The 22,027-nt window shown below is 42.3% G+C and overlaps 1 protein-coding gene across 4 annotated transcripts in view; it reads right to left on the reverse strand.

The window, feature by feature from the left end:
- The window catches only part of ppp2r5ca (protein phosphatase 2, regulatory subunit B', gamma a), a 141,953-nt gene that overhangs the window by 49,721 nt on the left and 70,205 nt on the right, over nucleotides 1–22,027 (reverse strand). For all 4 annotated transcript variants that reach the window (XM_080202503.1, XM_080202502.1, XM_080202505.1 and 1 more), the window contains 3 exons: nucleotides 19,481–19,680; nucleotides 16,548–16,658; nucleotides 2,917–3,009 (listed from right to left, as the gene is read on the reverse strand). In XM_080202503.1, the coding sequence (XP_080058629.1) occupies nucleotides 2,917–3,009; nucleotides 16,548–16,658; nucleotides 19,481–19,680 (404 nt within the window). The remainder of the gene's footprint in view (nucleotides 1–2,916; nucleotides 3,010–16,547; nucleotides 16,659–19,480; nucleotides 19,681–22,027) is intronic.

Here is a 22,027-nt window from a genome sequence, read left to right on the forward strand (position 1 = left end):
AATCCCAGGATTTAATTTGTTTCCATTCAAGAAGAGGTGAACGAGAAAGTTTTTAAATGCCAAAAATACTGGTAATCCAGAGATTAGAAGAGCATTATCCATTCACACAGTCGAGAATGCACGATAGACCCTGAACAAAAGAAGTTAATGCTAACAAAAAAGAATTTGAGAGATTAAGCTCAAATTCCATGATTGGAAGTAGATCAAATATTTTATTGCATATAGTTCAGTCTTTGGAATTGGTATAAAAGTGTTGAAATATTGATTGTGATATGCTGACATTCCAGAATTTTTTTCTGAGATTAACTTTGTGGTAGAAATTTCAAAACTTTCTCAAATTTCACCTGGTTATTCACAAATGTCTGGAGATAAATAAATTAGTTTATATTAACATAAATCGCAACGCTGACTGCCAGTGGTTCAGTGTATTGAATGGCCTTCCCAATCCATTCAAGACTTAAAAACAGGCAATTGATCATGACACATTGTTGCTTCAGAAATCAGATGCTGTTTCTGCTTGGATGATAGCATTTTCATCTCCAGAACAGAATGTTGGAAATTCAGGTCCACTGTAGAATCGGAATTCCTAATCTAGGCTGACACTCTATTGCAGTACAGGGAGTGTTTTGTGTTAGTATATGGTCAATAATTAAGCGAGATCAATCTGCCTGTTCTGGTTAAAAATATCCCATGGCATATATTTTCTCAAAAGCTGTTCTGGCACCAGAAAACTCAGCAAATCAATTGAGGACATGAGACAAATATATCCATCAAAATTCAAATCATTAACAATGCAACTGCTGCACACAAAAAAACTACTCAATTACTCACTAGTGCTAAGGCCAGCTTCCTTAAAAACCAACACAACTTCAACACTTTCCACTTTGACATGAAATTCAGATCCTACCTGGCCTGTCCACTTAACCTTAGAATGAAAACTCTAAATCCAGATCAGAATTATTATGGGAGGATGGTCAAGAGCCACATTACACACTTAAATTACGAAAAACTAGTTATACAGAATAGAGATAGGTCAACAAGAAATCCCTCTTGGTAAATTCTGACAATGCCCTGATCTTGGAACAGTCTACCCTCTGCTTGCGTTCAACAACACGGTGCTGCATTAAGGCCAAAACATGATCAATGGGGAGTAAGCCAGGATAAAATCTACATTATCAAATGTTTATTCTTAATTTTGCACAAAGTCAGAAAACCAGAAGTTCAGTCTCGTGACCCCCACTGAAAATAAACAGTTTGTTAGATACCATGCTTTCATCTCAACCTCTGAAGTGCAGACCACAAAAGAAATAAAACTTCATCTCAAAGGAGAACTATTTACCACATGTTAATGCTGTTCATACCAGAATCTTTCAAGTCACCCACAAAACGCAGAAATAGTCACTTGGCCCAAGCCAGTCTCTATGCTCTACATAAGCCTTCACCCACCTATGGATACCAGCATAGAAAACAAAACAAAGATCCCATTGCTGAAACCATTCAATTGCAATTAAATACTCAGTTCTGACCTCCAAACCTCACAAACGCTCTTGATTAGTTTCCCCAACTAGGCTCATTCAAAGAATGATCAAAAGCTTAAAAATACTTAGGTCCATAACTACTTAGCTCAAAACTAGAGGATGGAACCCCCAATTCTCTCAAGTTTGTTCTGATCATGTTCCTAACCACTAGAAGATTCTGCACCTTTGGCAGAATTTAACATCTTTCTCCAACTATTGTGAACCAAGAACACACACTGCCTATCTACAACATGCTCAATCCCAGTGCTAACTGCTTAGCATACAGTAATAAGTCTCACAACACCAGGTTAAAGTCTAACAGATTACTTGGTAGCATGAGCTTTTGGAGTGCTGCCCCTTCATCAGGTGAATGGAGGATTGGGTTCACAAACAGGGCAAAATGTAGACAGACTCAATTTACAAGATAATGGCTGGAACGGGAGTTTTAGCAGGTAAAAAAGTCTTTACAGGTGCAAACAATGCAAGTGAAAAGCGGTTAAAGAGGTGTGAATTGTCTTAAACCAAGAAAGTTAGTGAGATGTTGCAAATCCAGGAAAACCGTAGGGATTACAGATAGCGTGACATGAATCCAAGATCCTGGCCGAGGCTGTCCTCGTGTGCGTGGAATTTGTCTATCAATTTCTGCTCAGCGATTCTGCCGCCTTGGAGAACACTTCAAGAGATCAGAAGCTGAATACCCTTGACTGCTCAAGTTCCCTGACATGAAGGGAACATTCCTACCTGGTGATTGTTGAGTGGTGTCCAAGCATTCTCCAAGGTGGCCTTCAAGACAATGCAGAATCGCCAAGCAGAAATTGATAGCCAGTTACAGTATCCTATATCTTCAGGAGAACCTAGAGTATCTCAAGTGTCCTTATGTGGACAAACAATGCAAGAACTCCTTATTGCTTTATGCTACATTTCAAAAACAGAAAAAAGCTAAAATTTAACCAGTATATTAATGGTATCATTGCATCACCTATAAAACTAGACTGCTTCAGGATGGTGCAATTAAGTCAACACAGAAGCCAAGATCAGTTCTAAACTAAAATTTATATTAAACATGATGTGAAGCAATATAGCTCATTATCAACAAAGATGTGCACAAATCTATAGAGCAACAATCACTGCAAAGTCTGATGTACCAAAGTTTCACGTTAAGATTTAGTGTGTCTGGACTAACACCAAATAGCAATCATTAACAAAAATCAAGGAAATTGATACTGAAGGTGACTCTACTCAATGTGATTAGTTTGATTATCAAGAAGATTATTATGCCACACAATTGGAAAATAGAAAGAACGTATTGTCATCTACATTGCAGATTATAAATTTCAGAAAATGAATAAAATACTTTAGGAGAGAAAGAAAAAAATTAACAGCTGGTTATTTTGCTTACCTGCATTACAAATTTCTGGTCAATGTATTTCTTTGCTATATTTGGTTGAAAATCAGGAGACTCTAGAAACCTCAAGAAAAATTCATACACCAACTGAAGAAAGAAAATTTTAGTAAAGTTTATTAGCATTAACAGATCACCAAGATTACATTACATTGCTGAAAGAGATAATAAAAATGTAATCATGTTTTAATATTAAATCTCTTTTGCTTGTATACCATTCTCAGCTGAGCTGGCTCATAGGATATGTACAAGTGGCTTAAGACAACTTGCCACTATTTTTACCTTTTCCTCCCCCGCTTCACTGGGAAGTTCTTTACCCTCAGCTATTGAATCTGTAGCAACTAGGCAGAGATCAGAATCCTAGAACTTTTAAGCCAACGGTGCTTTAAAAAAAAAAAGAATGGTCGGAAATATATTACCTTCCTGGTGTGAAAAATCACTTGAGACATTGGTTGCAGACTTTTTAACCCATATTCCTAAAACACCTCTCAGCTTGTGGTTTAACTACTGCCTACTCGCAATTGATTCACAATTGTTTTTGCTTTTCTAAATTTATATAGGCCTATGACTTCCTGTTATCAACTGTCTGGACTCAAATAATGATTACTTGCTAATAGTAGGATGCTGGTTTGTAGTAAGAAATAAATAATGCTGATTGTTCCATGCTCATTTTTTTAGACCAAAAATGCAACTAAGACCCAATGTAGGACCGTACAACAACAAATCTCCGAATTAAAATATTGTGTAAAATTTCAGGAATATTTGCTACTTTTTCAGAAGGCCTTTGTTTCAATTAATATTGTGTTACTGATACAGCTTATAAACAATCAACTTCAGAGATACCCCAGCCATTTAGTAGGTCCTGAGGTCTTACCTGAGATTTAATGTGCAGTGAAGGTAATTGGACATCAAAAGTTAAGTAGCCTAGTCATTAACAGTGTAAGTAAATCTAATGACTGCCAATAACTCCTGTTGCTCAGAAAGTGAACCATTATATGTGTGGACTCGTACTTCCTTCAAAGAGAATTCAGGAATGGAGGAGGAGGAGGACTGAGGGAGGAGAGTGAACTTGAATGGGCGAATGCCGTATCAAACCAGAAATAGAAAGAGGGAAGGGATAGGAAGGTAGGATTGAGAGGGGAAAAACGACAAAAGGAAATCTTACGAAATGATGTTTTTACAATCTCAAAACAATTCACAACCTCAAGGAATTACAAATCCACTTATGTAAATAGTTCACTTTGAGCAACAGGAGTTATTGGCAGTCATTAGATTTACTTACACTGTTAATGACTAGACTACTCAACTTTATAACAAGTTCAGAAGATGCTGGAAAATCTCAGCAGGTCTAAGAGCATCTGTAAAGAGAATACAGCTAACCTTATTCTCTCCACAGATGTTGTCAGACCTGGTGAGATTTTCCAGCATTTTCTGTTTTTGATTCAGATTCCAGCATCTGCACTATTTTGCTTTTATTTCTGTAACAAGTTTAATGGACATTCATGCAAAATAACTACTTGAAATCATAGTAAGATTAAGCACAAGATGCCATTTTCACAAAGCCAAAAGTGGTATGGCACAAATTGGCTAGCTCCTCTCCAGGGGATTCTCAACACAAGACACAATATGCTCAGTTTGCACATTAATAGGATGCATTGTTCAGACACCTACCAGCAAAATCTGGTCCCTTCAGGCTCATGCAATTTGCACAGGTCTCCACAAAATCATTCTACCCAACTCTCTTCTATTCTTCAAATTTAGCTTTTAAATTTCACGTCACCACATGCCTCAGCCAGTGATGCCTTAATCTTGCTCAGCAGGTTTTTTACTTTCTTTATTCTCAATTTTTTTGGAATTCACACATCTTACCAAAATATGCTCATAAGCCTCTTGAGTGAGAAAGAAATGGAAATGCGGTCCTCCACACAAAGGTTGGTACAGAGGATTACACAGGGTTAGATGAAGAAATGTGGGAGGTTTGAGCCAAACAAACCTCACCATTTCACTTTTCCTGCAGTTTCCAAACCTTTGACTTCTAGCATTTTGAAGGACAAGGGCATGAAATACCATCATCTTGAAGTTCCCCGACAAACAACACAACATCTTGGACTTGGAACTATATCAACGTTTCTTTAATGTTGCTGGGTCAAAATCCTGGAACTTCCTGCAAAACAACACTGTGGATAGCTATGCCACATGGACTGCAGCTGATCAAGTGTAATAAGTAGAGATGGGCAATAGCAACACCTACAGGAAATACCATCTTGAAGTTCCCATCTAAGCAATACAACATCTGGACTTGGAACTATAATCACCATTTGAATTACATCCAGCTCTACTGTACACCATCTCCAGGCTGTACACTACTCAGATACCCAAACTTTGATAAGACTACTTTGAGCTATTGCATTTGGCCCCCATCACAAATTATGAGAAACATAAACATAAGAAATAGGAGGAGTAGGCCATCTAGTCCTTCGAGCCTGCCCCGCCATTCGATAAGATCATGGCTGATCTGTCATGGCTCAGTTCCACATTCCCGCCGTCTCCCCATAACCCTTAATCCCCTCGCTTATCAAAAACCCATCAACCTGCTTCTTAAAAATATTTAGCGAGGCAGCCTCCACCACTTCAACGGGCAGAGAATTCCAGAGATTCACCACCCTTTGAGTGAAGAAATTCTTCCTCAACTCCGTTCTAAACCGCCCCCCCTTTATCTTGAGGCTGTGCCCCCTAGTCCTACTGTCCTTTCTAAGCGGGAAGAGTCTCTCCACCTCTATCCTATCCATCCCATTCATCATCTTATACGTTATGCCTCTCCATGTCCACAATGCAAGATTGAACTGAACTGTTTGCGACATGGCATTCTATTCAAGCTGAGTTCCCAACCATAAGTGTTACTTCCAATTCAAAATTGCCCACCTCTAAATTCCATTACTCTAATACTCTCCTAGCCAGTCTCAGATATTGTGTCCTCTTTGGACTCTCCGCTAGTAGCGCTTTTGTTTCAATGTCTATTTTCTTTCTGCTTCCGTGAAGCACACTGGGACCTTTCGTACATTAAAATGACTATATAAATACAAGTTATGTTTCAACTTGTGTTGGGATTTGTAGTGCTAAAACCATAATCATCCAGTGTTATCTCGGCATCAGTAATGAATGATCATAAGCTAAACCGACTGACTAAATTAGAGAAATCAGAGTTTTGAATTATAATAGCACAGTTGGCTCATTTTATCTGAGCCAGTTCTCAGAGCATTTTAATTAGACCTACTCCTTCTCTATTATCTTGCAAATTTCTTCTATTACAGGATTTAAATGTTAATTCAACATTCCTGATTATACAGGGTTTTCAGACAGGATTAAGAACGGCATCAAAAAGGAGGAAGTAGGGTCACAATATTGGTTTAAAAAAAAAATCACAGCTGTAAGAAAGATATGCTAGGAGGATCAAATAATACAAGTTGAACTGGAGAACAGAAAAAGGCATCATACTTCTGGAAATATACTGTAGACCTGTCAGAGAGGGGTAGAAAGGCCAGTATATAGGGAAATTGCTAAGAACAGAATTATAGGACAAAAATAGGTGATTTCAACAACCCTGTATTAAATGGAAGATTATCAATGCAAATGCTAAAGGATGCAATTGTTAAATAGATTCAGCACAATTTCCTTTTGCCTTTACGTAGCAACAAAATGCAGGTTTGAAATTGGGAATGTGGAAAGGGAAGACATTTGATGGTGTTTAATGTAGTTAAAGTTAATATGAATAAGGTAAAAGATAGGTCAGGTATAAAAGATTTTAAAATTGTAGAAGGTTAATTTTACAGAGTTGAGATGTTTGACAAAATGGTCTGGAAACAGCTTCTTGAAATAAGAACATAAGAACATAAGAAATAGGAGCAGGAGTAGGCCATCTAGCCCTTCGAGCCTGCCCCGCCATTCAATAAGATCATGGCTGATCTGTTGTAGCTCAGTTCCACTTTCCCGCCCTCTCCCCATAACCCTTAATCCCCTCTCTTATCAAGAACCCATCAACCCGCTTCTTAAAAATATTTAGCGAGGCAGCCTCCACCACTTCAACGGGCAGAGAATTCCAGAGATTCACCACCCTTTGAGTGAAGAAGTTCCTCCTCAACTCCGTTCTAAACCGCCTCCCCTTTATCTTGAGGCTGTGCCCCCTAGTCCTACTGTCTTTTTTGAGCGGGAAGAGTCTCTCCACCTCTATCCTATCCATCCCATTCATCATCTTATACGTCTCAATGAGATCTCCCCTCATTCTTCTAAACTCTAACGAGTACAAGCCTAGTTTATTCAGCCTCTCCTCATAGCTCAATCCCCTCAACTCCGGTATCAGCCTAGTAAACCTCCTCTGCACTCCCTCCAGGGCCAAAATATCCTTGCGCAGGTGCGGCGCCCAAAACTGCACACAGTACTCCAGCTGCGGCCTCACCAATGCCCTATACAGCTGCAGCAAGACCTCCCTACTTTTATATTCAATCCCCCTCGCTATGAAGGCCAGCATCCCATTTGCCTTCCTGACCACCTGCTGCACCTGCAAGCTGGGTTTTTGCGACTCATGCACAAGGACCCCGAGGTCCCTCTGCACCGTCGCCTGCTGCAGTTTTTCGCCACGTAAGTAATAGTCCTTCCTACCATTCTTCCTACCAAAGTGGACCACCTCACACTTGCCAACATTAAATTCCATTTGCCATTTCCTGGCCCATTCGCCCAGCCTATCTAGATCCTTCTGCAGACTCTCCACACCCTCCGCACAATTTGCCTTTCCCCCAATCTTGGTGTCATCAGCAAATTTCGACACCCTGCACTCGGTTCCCTCCTCCAGATCATCTATATAAATGGTAAATAGCTGAGGCCCCAGCACCGACCCCTGGGGCACCCCACTAGTCACCAACCGCCAATCCGAATAGCACCCGTTGACCCCCACTCTCTGCCTCCTATTTGACAACCAATCCTCTATCCACGCTAACACCCTACCCCCAACTCCATGTCCCCTGACCTTCTGCAATAACCTCTTGTGAGGTACCTTGTCAAACGCCTTCTGAAAATCCAGAAAGACCACATCCACCGGCTCTCCTCTATCCACTGCCCTAGACACATCCTCATAGAACTCCAGTAAATTTGTCAGACACGACTTCCCTTTAATGAAACCGTGTTGCGTCCGCCCTATCAAGCAATTCCCTTCAAGATGCCTCGCAATTTCCTCCTTAATGACGGATTCTAACATTTTACCTACCACAGACGTTAAACTAACCGGCCTATAATTCCCCGCCTTTTGCCTGGCACCCTTCTTAAACAACGGCGTAACATTAGCCGTTTTCCAATCATCCGGCACTTCCCCGGAATCCAGCGACGTCTGGAAAATAACCACCAAGGCATCCACTATCACCTCCGCCATTTCTTTCAGAACCCTCGGATGCATTCCATCCGGTCCTGGGGACTTGTCCACAATCACCCCCTCCAGTCTGTCGAGCACCACCTCTCTAGTAACAGTAATGTCATTAAGACCCTCCATTCCTACCACCTTTCCATCGCTAACACCCGGCAAATTATTCACGTCCTCCTCCGTGAAGACAGAAACAAAAAAGTTATTCAAGACCTTAGCCATATCCCCATCCCCTACCACTAGCTCCCCTTTCTCATCCTCTAAAGGACCAACGTTCACCCTAGCCAGCCTCTTCCTTTTTATATATTTATAAAAACTCTTGCTATCCTTTTTTATATTAAGTGCTAGCCCAGCCTCATAGCTTCTCCTACCCTCCTTTATCAACTTCTTTGTCAATCTTTGTTGACATTTAAACCTTTCCCAATCCTCTTCTCGCCCACTACTCTTAGCTACTCTAAATTCCTCCGCTTTTAATTTAACACTTTCCTTCACCTCCTTCGTTATCCACGGCTTATTACCTCTCTTCCTACTGTCCTTTTTAACTATCGGAATAAATTTCTGCTGAGCACCAAGAAAGATCTCCTTAAAGATCCTCCACTGCTCCTCAGCAGACCTACCTTCCAACGCACTCCCCCAGTCCACATTCACCAATTCTTCTCTCATCCTACCATACTCCCCTCTATTCAAACAAAGGACGCGTGTCTGGGAACCCACTTTCTCCTCCTCCATCTGCACCAGAAACTCCACCATACAATGATCACTCTCTCCAAGAGGATCCTTCACCGCAAGGTCCCTAATTCTACCCGCCTCATTACATAGCATCAGATCCAAGATAGCTCGCTCCCTCGTCGGCTCCAACACACACTGTTCAAGGAAATTATCCCGGCAGCATTCCAAGAACTCCTCCTCGAGCCCACCTCGTCCAACATGGGTCGACCAATCAATATGCAGATTGAAATCTCCCATAACTACTGCCGTCCCATTCCTGCACGCCGCACTTATTTGCGTGTTAACAGCCCGCCCCACCTCCAGATCATTATTCGGGGGCCTATAGACGACACCCACCAGCGTCTTCCTCCCTTTGCTGTTCCTAATCTCCACCCACAACGATTCCACGTTCTGCTCTTTGGCTCCGATATCATCCCTTGCTACCACCTTGATACTATCCTTAATCAGCAGAGCTACGCCACCCCCTCTTTCCTCCTGCCTATCCTTCCTAAACACTTGATAGCCCTGTACATTCATCTCCCAGTCCCTGTCACCTTGCAGCCACGTCTCTGTAATGGCCACCAGATCGTATCCATTTGTGTCGATCTGCGCCACCAGCTCATCCACTTTATTCCGAATGCTTCGTGCATTCAGATAAAGCGCTTTCATCCCAGCCTTCACCTGGACCCTATTTGCCGTAACGCCACCAATTGGGACATCCTCGGTCTCTTCCCTTACCTGTACCCTATCCTTAACTTTAGACCTCGTAGCGTCACCTACCCTCGCACCCTCCCCCCCCCTAATTAGTTTAAAGCCCTGTCTACAGTCCTCTTTACTCGATTCGCCAACACTCTGGTCCCAGCACGATTCAGACCAACCCCATCCCGCCCGAACAAGTCCCACCTACCCCAATACTGGTGCCAATGCCCCATAAATTCGAACCCATTCCTCCCACACCAATCCCTGAGCCACCCATTCACTTCCTTTATCCTGTCAAGCCTACGCCCGTCTGCACTCAGTTCAGGCAGTAGCCCAGAGACGACCACCTTGTCGGTTCTACTTTTTAATTCCATTCCCAGCTTCTCATACTCCCTCCCCAGATCCTCAGTCCGCACTTTGCCTACGTCGCCGGCACCCACATGTACTACAACGACCGGGTTCTCACCCTCCCACTCCAGGTTCCTCTGCAGCCCAGCTGCGACATCCTGTACCCGAGCACCAGGCAGACAACACACCCTTCTGTGCACTTTGTCATTGTGACAAAGGACAGTGTCAATACTCTTCACCCCACTATCTCCAATCACTACTACGTTCCTTTTCCCCTTCTCTTTGCCTATGTCCTGCTGCATCACTGTACCATGTGCAGTTTGCTCACCAACCTCACCTGCCTCGTCCTCTTCCAGACTGGAAGCAAGAACCTCAAACCTGTTATGCAGATTAAGAGGCTAAGGCCTCCGCTCCTCACCCCCCTTCCTCCTCCTCCCAGCAGCCCCCTTTTGTCCCTGACCCTTAGATTTAGCCAGTCTAGGGGCACCCTCTCTCCCCCTGATGAGCCTCAGTGTCTGTAGCTCAGAGGCCAGCTCATCCACCTTGAGCTGGAGCTCCTCCAGCAACCTGCACTTACTGCAGACATGGTCACTGGGAAGGACCCTGGGGTCCGCCAGTTCCCACATCATACAGAAACCACACATCACATGCCCCTCCATTATTCACTGTAATTTTTTATATGGGGAAAAAAATTTTTTTCCTTGTTTCTTGCTGTAGCAGTTTTGAAAAAAATTTTTTTCCTTGTTTCTTGCTGTAGCAGTTTTGAAAAAAATTTTTTTTCCTTGTTTTTTTTTCAAACAAACTCACCTGGCCTTTTTTCTTTCAAGCCCTTTTTGATATTAAGCCCTATTAACTCACTCTGCTTCCCCCTCACTCCGCTGCCCGCTCAGACGCTGCCCGCTGTCTACACCAGGCCTCCTTTTTAAACCTGGCGCTGATTTAAAGCAGGCTGGTCCACAAATGCCTTTTCACCACACCCTCAGAATTCTTAAAGCAGTAAATACAATAAATAAATGCTTTAAACAGTTCTACAAAGAGTAAAGTGCTTTAAACTTATTTTAAACAGGTTTTTAACAGGTAAAATCTTAGCTCTCTCTCTCTCTCAGCTCCAGCAAACAATGGATGAAAGCATTGTCTGAGAAGTGGGAGTCATTCAAGGAGAGAGAGGCTTCAGAACAAATACATATCCACAAAGAGGACGGCATGCCCGAATCTAGAACTCACCTGGATGTCAGAGTACATACAGGGTAGGTTAAGGCAAAAAAAAGGGATGTTTACATCATATACTGAGAGTTCCATGCTGCAGAAAGTCTTCAGGACCAAAGAGATTGCAGGAATGAGTTTAAAAAGAAATGTAAACAAAGGATATATAAAAAAAACACAAAAGGGCAGAAACCAAAATGGAAACTTCTGCCAGGAGAGAGGTGATGGATGGTTTTCAAATGAATACTTTGTATTCGTATTCACAAGAGTGATGAAGATGCTATAGTTGGAGTGTGAAATATTGGATGGTACATAGGGAGAAGAAATACAAAAGGATTTGACATAATTGATCTGCAACTGGTCACTGACCTAATAATTGCCTTTTTGATTTATCTGATATCAGCTTTAAACAAACTAAGTTCATTTACAAGTTATTGTTCAAAAACCTTCAAAGTAGTTGCTTCAGCTTGTTGGTCAGTTTTGATCTGGTTCTGGTCTCAGCATACAGAAAGAAAGTGACAACTGAGGAGCAAGGCCTTCAAGAACTGAAATACTGAGAAAAAAGTTTTGATAGAATTGTTCAAACCCAGTGACTGTTTTCTTGAACTTTTGATTATTTCATGTTCACAGGTGATAGAACAAAAATGGAGACAATACTTGGCAATAGCATCCTTAGGCCAATGATACTGGAAATAGCTGTCCTTTATCTTATACTCAGATACTTGAGATAATGCTAAAGAAAATTAGGAGTCTAATTTGAGAGTCACATTAGGCTTATGTTGGGTTATTATGCAAGGTTGAAGCTCCCAGCATGAAATTCATTGTTATATTGCAGTGGATTCCACAGTATTGGCAACTCAGTCTCATTAGATGCAGTCAGGAAAACGAGAAGTTCATTCATACATCACATCATACTCAACTGATTTCTCACTATCTGAATCAAACCTTTTTTGATTGAAAAGGGTAGTATCTTGCAGACCTTGGAATTGTCAGCACTTGCAGAAGAACCAAGCTTGGATATACTTTCAATTAGAATTGCCTTCCAGCGAACAAGCCCAAACAATAAGGGCAGCATGGTGGCTAGTACTGTCTCACAGTGCCAGGCACCTGGGTTTGATTCCAGCCTTGGGTCAGTGTTTAGAGTTTGCACATTCTCCCAGTGTCTGCATGAACTTCCTCTGGGTGCTTGAAGTTCCACTCACAGTTGAAAGATGTGCAGGTTAGGTAGATAGGTAATTTAGCATGGCCAGAGTGTCCCAAGATGTTAGGGTTAGGAGGATTAGCCATAGTAAATGCCGGGTACGGGGACAGTTCGCATAAGATGCTCTAAGAGTTGGTGCAGATCTGAAGGGCTGAATGGCTTCTTATGCGTTGAGTTTGGACCAATTTTCAACTTCTGGAAGCTGCAAGCTTCTAGTTGTTTGCTAAAGCACAATGTTCAAAAAATTCCAAAGCTGACCAACATGAACATTTTGTTTCAAAACCTACCTGGCAAATTTGCCATAAACCTGTCTCAGTAGTCTGGGATTTGGAACACAAATGCAAACTTTTACTAATGCACCAAAGAGGAGAAAACACACAGAACCTTGTCCCATGTGAGTGGACAAATTGATGCTGTTAGGAAAACAAAGGTAGCTCTAAGGGATTTATATTTGCAGTGGTAAACATTAGGAAAAAAAGGTATAGTTTTCAGTGTGTTTACATTAATGCTTGTGTCTGGGAGGGTAAAACTGGATGAAAGATGTGTGTGCAGGTTGGTTTTAATTTCAACTGAGATTCTACTGTGCTTGGGGGAGGAGGGGGGGGGGGAAAGAGAGAGAGAGAGAGAGAGGGGGAGGGGAAGAGAGAGAGAGAGAGGGAGGGGAAGAGAGAGAGGGGGGGGGGGAAGAGAGAGAGAGAGAGAGAGAGGGAGGAGAGAGAGAGAGAGAGAGAGGGGGGAGGAGAGAGAGAGAGAGAGAGGGGGGGGGGAGGAGAGAGAGAGAGAGAGGGGGGGGGGAGGAGAGAGAGAGAGAGGGGGGGGAGGAGAGAGAGAGAGGGGGGGGGAGGAGAGAGAGGGGGGGGGAGGAGAGAGAGAGGGGGGGGGAGGAGAGAGAGAGGGGGGGGGAGGAGAGAGAGAGAGAGGGGGGAGGAGAGAGAGAGAGAGAGAGAGAGGGGGGGAGGAGAGAGAGAGAGAGAGGGGGGGAGGAGAGAGAGAGAGAGAGGGGGGGAGGAGAGAGAGAGAGAGAGGGGGGGAGGAGAGAGAGAGAGAGAGGGGGGGAGGAGAGAGAGAGAGAGAGGGGGGGAGGAGAGAGAGAGAGAGAGGGGGGGAGGAGAGAGAGAGAGAGAGAGGGGGGGGGAGGAGAGAGAGAGAGAGAGGGGGGGAGGAGAGAGAGAGAGAGAGGGGGGGGGAGGAGAGAGAGAGAGAGAGAGAGAGAGAGAGAGAGAGAGAAGAGAGAGAGGGGGGAGGAGAGAGAGAGGGGGGGGGAGGAGAGAGAGAGGGAGAGAGGGGGGAGGAGAGAGAGAGAGAGGGGGGGGAGGAGAGAGAGAGAGAGAGAGAGGGGGGGAGGAGAGAGAGAGAGAGAGGGGGGGGAGGAGAGAGAGAGAGGGGGGGGGGGAGGAGAGAGAGAGAGGGGGGGGGGAGGAGAGAGAGAGAGGGGGGGGGGGAGGAGAGAGAGAGAGAGGGGGGGGAGGAGAGAGAGAGAGAGGGGGGGGGAGGAGAGAGAGAGAGAGAGAGAGAGAGAGGGGGGGGGGGAGGAGAGAGAGAGAGAGGGGGGGGGGGAGGAGAGAGAGAGAGAGAGGGGGGGGGGAGGAGAGAGAGAGAGAGAGAGAGAGAAGAGAGAGAGAGGGGGAGGAGAGGGAGAGAGAGGGGGAGGAGAGAGAGAGAGAGAGAGGGGGGGGGGAGGAGAGAGAGAGAGAGAGAGAGGGGGGGGGGAAGGAGAGGGGGGGGGGGGGAGGGGGAGAGTGGGGGAGAGTAAGTACGGCGCCCAAAACTGCACACAGTACTCCAGCTGCGGCCTCACCAATGCCCTATACAGCTGCAGCAAGACCTCCCTTTTATATTCAATCCCCCTCGCTATGAAGGCCAGCATCCCATTTGCCTTCCTGACCACCTGCTGCACCTGCAAGCTGGGTTTTTGCGACTCATGCACAAGGACCCCAAGGTCCCTCTGCACCGTCGCCTGCTGCAGTTTTTCTCCACGTAAGTAATAATCCTTCCCACCATTATTCCTACCAAATTGGACCACCTCGCACTTGCCAACATTAAATTCCATTTGCCAGTTCCTGGCCCATTCGCCCAGCCTATCTAGATCCTTCTGCAGACTCTCCACACCCTCCGCACAATTTGCCGTTCCACCAATCTTGGTGTCATCAGCAAATTTCGACACCATACACTCGGTTCCCTCCTCCAGATCATCTATATAAATGGTAAATAGCTGAGGCCCCAGCACCGACCCCTGAGGCACTCCACTAGTCACCAACCGCCAATCCGAATAGCACCCACTGACCCCCACTCTCTGCCTCCTATTTGACAACCAGTCCTCTATCCACGCCAACACCCTACCCCCAACTCCATGTCCCCTGACCTTCTGCAATAACCTCTTGAGGTACCTTGTCAAACGCATTCTGAAAATCCAGAAAGACCACATCCACCGGCTCTCCTCTATCCACCGCCCTAGACATCTTCATAGAACTCCAGTAAATTTGTCAGACACGACTTCCCCTTATCGAAACTGTGCTGCGTCTGCTCTATCAAGCAATTCCCCTCAAGATGCCTCGCTATTTCCTCCTTGATGACGGATTCTAACATTTTACCTACAACAGACGTTAAACTAACCGGCCTATAATTCCCCGCATTTTGCCTGGCACCCTTCTTAAACAACGGCGTAACATTAGCCGCTTTCCAATCTTCCGGCACTTCCCCGGAATCCAGCGACGTCTGGAAAATAACCAAGGCATCCGCTATCACCTCCGCCATTTCTTTCAGAACCCTCGGATGTATTCCATCCGGTCCTGGGGGCTTGTCCACAATCAGCCCCTCCAGTCTGTCGAGCACCGCCTCTCTAGTAACAGTAACTTCACATATAAATGAAATATTTGATGCCATTTTATACTCCAAAGAAATTCTAAAGAGGTTGGTGTAAATCCTGAATGCAGAGCAGAAGCTTTATTTCGAAGTGTCACTTGGAAAACATGATCTAGGTCTTGGAACGCAAACCAGTAAGGGATTTTCTTTATCTTGACTACAGAATAAACTGTTTGCAATTGCTTTAACTCTCACCTCCCAAATAGTATAAAATGGCATCAAATGTTTCATTTATATTTGAAGTCTTCTGTCCCACTTTAAAACTGGTTACTACAATTGTCTCTAAGTCAGAATCTTTTGTTTGCTCTTCCTTGAATTCTTCTCAATAGTACCTTATGCTCTTAAACTTTAGTCATCTTAAACATTCTTTCTGTCCCAATTCTCTGGTTATCTGGACTGTAACCTGTTCCTTAGAAAGTCTGCATCTTTGCAAACCTGTTAGGAAAGATGATTTTAAAAGTGTGCTTTTAGAGTGGAGTTGAAAACTCTTATGTGACAGTCATCTGGGGTGATTGAATTCAAGTTAGTGCATGTGGATGTCCTCAGAGTGGCATGCATGTATTTAACCACAGTCATTTTGTTTGCTTAAAAGGGATTATGGTGGTTAGTGAACAATCGTAATTTAAGAAACACTTCGTAATCCATGTTAACCTTAAAATGTATGTAATTATCAAATTAAGGGAGGGAGTAAGGAATATTGTATCTCAATCCAATATTTTCATGTTTAATTTTTTGTTAGAACTAATTGGTGGTCCTGTGACTCTGTTCCTCCACGTTTTAAAGTTACGGTCTGAGATTTTCCAGTCCAGTTATATCAACTGGGGTTGGAATACTGCCAAAGGGCATGATATGGAACACTATTTAATTTGCAGCATTTAAAGACGTCTGAACAAAACTTTCAAAATGATACTGCTTCAAGGTCATTTCCATGCCAGAGAAATCATGCACTATTGTATTCAGCAGCTGACTGAACAGGAAACCCAAAAGCAAATCAATCTTTTCAGATTAGACAACAATTCATGTATGATGCATCACGGAATGCATTTAAGCAGTCTTCAAAGATGGAAATGTTGTGTTAGAATGTAAATAATAAATAAAACAACTAAAAGGTTTCAAAAGACAGAAAAGAAACAAAAAGGAAATAGAAAAATGTTTTAAAAAATGCTCAAGAATTTTTGATTACAGGTAAGTATTTGGTACCTGTAGATGAGGCCATGCAGCCTCCAGTGTTGGTTCATCTTCTTCAGGATCAAATTCCGCTCCTGTGGGGTTAGACGATGGTGGTAATGTTCGAAACATGTTCACTGCAAACTGAAAAGACATTCCAAAGATTAGCAGTATTTCACATTTGTTAAACATCAAGTTTGGCATTGCTGAACCACTGAAAAAAAAACTTTAAAGATTCTAATGTTTTATTCTAATTAAAAAATATGGTTTCAGCTTATCCACATTTTTAAAGTAATGAAATATTGATAGTACAAAAACCACAAATAAAAATCTAACAAAGGTAAGACCTAGTTCAGCGTCGATAGACAACTGAATTTTCAAACTATTCTGAGTAAAATAGAAAAATGAAAATTATAGCGAGCTTGGGACGACCAAACTCTAAACTTTGAACCAATTTTAGTGAATCTTTTGCATTTAAAAATGCCAAATTTTAAATTAAAACTTTTCAAAAAGCCCAAGAATACCCTTGAGCAAAATATAATGAAAGCTAATTAGAATGATTCCCAGTATAACATATTTTTCTACACACAAATTTCTTCTTTCTTTCCAAACTCTTCCTTATGGACCCCCGTCCAAACAAAAGTATTCGTGCCTTGCTGAGTTACTATATTATCAAACCCAAGTAGCAGGCTGGAAGTGTCCCAAGTGAGTTGCCCTCTGCCTTCACTTGATACCCAAACACTCAAAATGAGGTAGGGGCGTGACTGAACTGCTAAATTAAAAATCTGTCCCCACTTTAAACTTTGAGCCAAAGCCAAACATAAATGTTGTCACAATATAGGCTGTAATTTTAGAAGATTAAAATGTCACATAGAACTGTCTGGTTTCTTACATTTTGACTTAAAATTGAAAAACGTTTTTCTAAAAAAGGTACTAAATAAAACCAAAATTTTGACGAGACAATGATGGGAATTTTGGTAAAGCTACAATGTGAACTTTAATATGACCACCAATTAATTGCTTCATGCAAACTGCAATTTAGCTTGGCTTGATTCAAATCAACATAATACTGTAAAATCATCAGCATATGTAGCAAATTTTCCTCTGAAGTTTTAGATGAAAGGGTACAGCTTCAAGGTCATTTTGAAAGATTAAAAACTTGGAATTATTCAAATCTTGATAGGTGATGTATTTGTTTCCCTTCCCAGTGGAATAATTTTGTCCTATAAATGAACCCTAATCTCATGTGCTTCAATTAATCCAAAATACTTTAACATGTGGCTCTTTAACCAATTTGTATCACAGTAATTTTTTTTCTCATTACCTGTTTAAATAAAATTGTAATTTCAGTTCTCAGGATTCTATTCATATTCTATTAACAAGGTCCTAACTACCATTATCCATCCCAACAATCTCTACCTTCATTAGGTAATATTCTATAACTTTCACCACTATGATCCAATGAGTACATTTTACTTTCCAGTCTTGGTTTCTAGAGGGACTGGATCTTCTTGCTCACTCTTTCACCATCTCCATCCAGCTATTCTTTGATTGGCACCTTTAGCATGAAAGGAAATATTAAGCAAGACCACTTCTCTCATCCACATCACTCTTTAAAGCTCTAAATCTCCTGTGTTGAGACAGGAATTCTGCCAATCTAACATCACATGGTCATTGCTAAGTTGCACTGAACGTCTGTTTTACCTGCAAGTGCGGTCTGTAACTTCTGACTTGCCATTTTGCCTCTTCCTCCAAATCCCATGATTATTTTGGCCTTCAATCTATTTAATTGAAGCTCAACACACACTTCAGAACTACTTGAACAATGATCAGCTTCAAATCTAATCTAGATCCGCCATAGTGGTTCTTGTGATGTGGGGGAGGACAGACAGGTTGACATTTAAAATCGGAGACTCAAGTCAAAACAAGAACAGCCTAAAGTGAAAGGCTATGGTGGGGACCTGCTTTTTCCCCTTTATAGGCCAAATAACCTAATTCTGTTCTCACATTTTGTTTGTATGTACACCTCCAGTGACACCTTCGTCACTCATTTATCCTTCCTTAATTTCTGTATCACCAATTACCCTTAGCTTTTTATGCAGTTTGCAAGTCATTAACTCACCAACTTCCTTCCTGAGATTATTATATCTGATATCCATCACCAAAACAACTAATCTTTCAGTCTTCAGTTTTGATAAAATTACATACCTGCAATGTCATAATCCATCTTTTTACTTTTCTGCAGCACAATCATTTTGTTTTTGCATCAGATTCCCAATGCAAGAATGCACATTAAACAGACAAGCATTGCTCCCAAAGCCCTTTTAAGGCAAATTGTCTACTTTTGAGACTATTTTCTTTCAAAAGTCCTTAGCAAATTTACTATGCCAAAAAAGATAAGAGTTTGACTGACTTATTATTGTAATATTTTGAGATAAAGATGATCATTATTTCATCACCTTTATCATGAACATATTGAAAGACTAGCTTTCTTCTTTAGCATTATGGAAACTAATTTTACATTTGGCACCTGTGGTAGATTGTTACAAAACCTGAGTTCCAAATGGAGCTAATGATTATCAGTTAATCTGTAAAAATGATCTGTATATTATTTCGTGGACTATTTGACAAATGACTGTGTTCCCATTTCAGATGGCAAACAAGATTTTCTTGATAGAAAGATTCAGAATGCAAGGGTGAACACTTGGGTAGCTATCAATTTGTAATACTTGTGTGGTTTTGCAGGAATAGTGTTCAAATTCCAGATGACACTCATCCAACATAGTTCAACTAGTCTGGACTGGCACCAGTTTAAGGAATCTATATTGTGTATTTGGCTTTTGCATCGGCAGCCAATCAAATTAAGAATTTTGACAGAGTTAGTGGACAAAATCTCAGTGCTCATGCTCTTCATTTATTACTTATTTTTGGTCAAGTACCGCAAAGTATGCTGATAAATTACTTACCACATGGACAACTTCTGGATAAATGGGCTCTGTGATAACATTGCGGTTGTGTGTGATATATTCCACCATTTCACTTAAAGCAGCTCTTTTCACTTCCTTCCATTTTAAGTCACTCAGTGGATCAGCAATAAAGTCGAAAAGGACACAGCACTGACGCAGTTTTTGAATAAAAAGCTTTTCTTGCTCAGGTGCAGGAACATCTATATAAAAACAAAAATCACATTTGTTCCTTTAAAGACTGGAAAGGATCAGGACTAACAGAGCAAGCACGAATACAAGTGTGAATATAATGCACATCACAATTGTCCTTGTTTCACAAAGGAATAAGATATTTACACAGGATCAGGATTCAGGTACTCAAAACTTGGAATTCATGCAACAATACAACTACACCACTGGTAGCTACCCAGCGACTGCAGTATGTGCTATATCTGCAAAAAGCAGGACCAATGCAATCAAGCCAAATTGCCACCTCATCAGCCTACTCTCAAATCATTAGCAACCTAATGGAAGGTGGTGGTGGCAGTAATATCAAGTATCATTTGCACAGTAGTAACTTGCTCACTAAATGCTCAGTGACTTCACTGCAGCCTTCATCCAAACATGGACTAAAGAGCTGGACTCAAGGTATGAAAAGTGACTGCCCTTTGTAGAATGTGGAATCAATGGATCCTAGCAAAATTTAAGTCAGTGAGAATCAGCAAGAAAACTCTTCACCAACTGCACGATAGCACAGTGGTTAGCACTGCTGCTTCACAGCTCCAGGGTCCTGGGTTCGATTCTCAGCTCGGGTCACCATCTGTGTGGAGTTTGCACATTCTTGTGTCTGCGTGGGTTTCCTCCGGGTGCTCTGGTTTCCTCCCACAGTCCAAAGATGTGCAAGTTAGGTTGATTGGTCACACTAAGAAATTGCCCTTTAGTGTTCAGGGTAGCAGGTTACAGGGATTAGTGGGTTTAATATGTAGGGATATGAGGGTAGGGCCTGGGTGGAATGGTGTTCAGTGCAGACTCGATGGGCCAAAGGGCCTGTTTCTGCACTGTGGGGTTCTATGATCTATGAACTGGAGTCATACCTAGCACAAAGGGGCATGATTTGTGGTCAATCATCTCAGTCCCAGGACATCACGATATGGGTTGCTCAGCACAGTTCTATTGTCCAACCATCTTCACCTGCTTCTTATATTTGTTCACTCCATCATAAGGTCAGAAGTGGGGCTGTTGGCTAGTATATTGATCAGTACATTCACAACTTGGAGTGGCACATGGTTAGCATTGCCAGGGGCCTGGGTTCAATTCCGGTCTTAGGTCACTGTCTGTGTGGAGTTTGCATGGTCTCCCATGTCTGCGTGGGTTTTGTCCAGGTGCTCCGGTTTCCTCCCACACTCAAGATTTGCAGGTTAGGTTGACTGGCCATGCTAAATTAACCCTAGTATCAGGGGGATTAGCAGGGTAAATACGAGGGGTTACAAGAATAGGCCTGAGTGGGATTGTGGTTGGTGTAGACTCAATAGGCTGAATGGCCTACTTCTGCATTGTAGGATTTTATGAATTCCTCAGATACTGACGCAGTTTACGTCTACATGCAGCAACCCCCTGGACAACTTTCAGAGTTGGGCTAATAAATGGCAAGTAAAATTTGCACCACATAATGATTATCTTCTCATGACATTACTAGCACTGAATCCCCCACTATAGACATCCTGAGGATGATTACTAACTAGAAACTGATCTGGAACAGTGATATAAATACTATGGCTACAAGAGCAGTCTAGAGATTGGGTTTTCTACCCAAGTAACTGACAGTCTGGCTCCCCTGCCCATCTATAAAGGCACAAGTCAGGAACATGATGGAATATTTTCTACCTGTCAGGATGAGATGCTCAACACCATTCAGGTCAAAACTGCCAACTTGATCAGCACCCTATTTGCTACCTTTACATTCAGACCTTCTACCATCACCGGCTCACAGTGGTCACAGCATGTACCACCTGCAAGATGCATTCCAGCAACTCTAGACATCTTTCAAACCACAGACATTTACTACCTAGAAAGGCAATGGCAGAAGACAAGTGGGCATACTACACCTGTAGGCTTACCTCAAAGTCACACACCACCCTGACTTGGAAATATAGTATATTGTTACTCCTCCTCTGTCACTGGACTAAATTTTAGAACTCCATTACGAACACTCTGCATGTAGCTAATTAGACTGTAGCAGTTCAAGGTGGCAATTCACTACCATTTTCAAGGGCATTTAGGGATGGGCAACATAGGTGTTGTTTTCTTCCCATGAAAAAAGCAAAATAGTCACCCTCCACTTTTGCTAATAAAACATGTCATGCATTTTACTTCACAAACTGCTTCTTTTTACAAGTGACCCATTCTGCCGTTAAATGCCTTATGATTTACGGCAAGATTCCAAAGCTACGGCGCACATTTTTCAAATCTGTATCAATAAAACACTACCAATTCATTAATACACACATTTGTACATGGGAAAACAAAATGCCATTTTTGAAGCGCACATGGTTTGAACCATTAATGGTA

The sequence above is a fragment of the Carcharhinus amblyrhynchos genome, chromosome 14 (assembly GCF_965287045.1).
Source record: "Carcharhinus amblyrhynchos chromosome 14, sCarAmb.v2.hapA, whole genome shotgun sequence".
Taxonomy (NCBI): domain Eukaryota; kingdom Metazoa; phylum Chordata; class Chondrichthyes; order Carcharhiniformes; family Carcharhinidae; genus Carcharhinus; species Carcharhinus amblyrhynchos.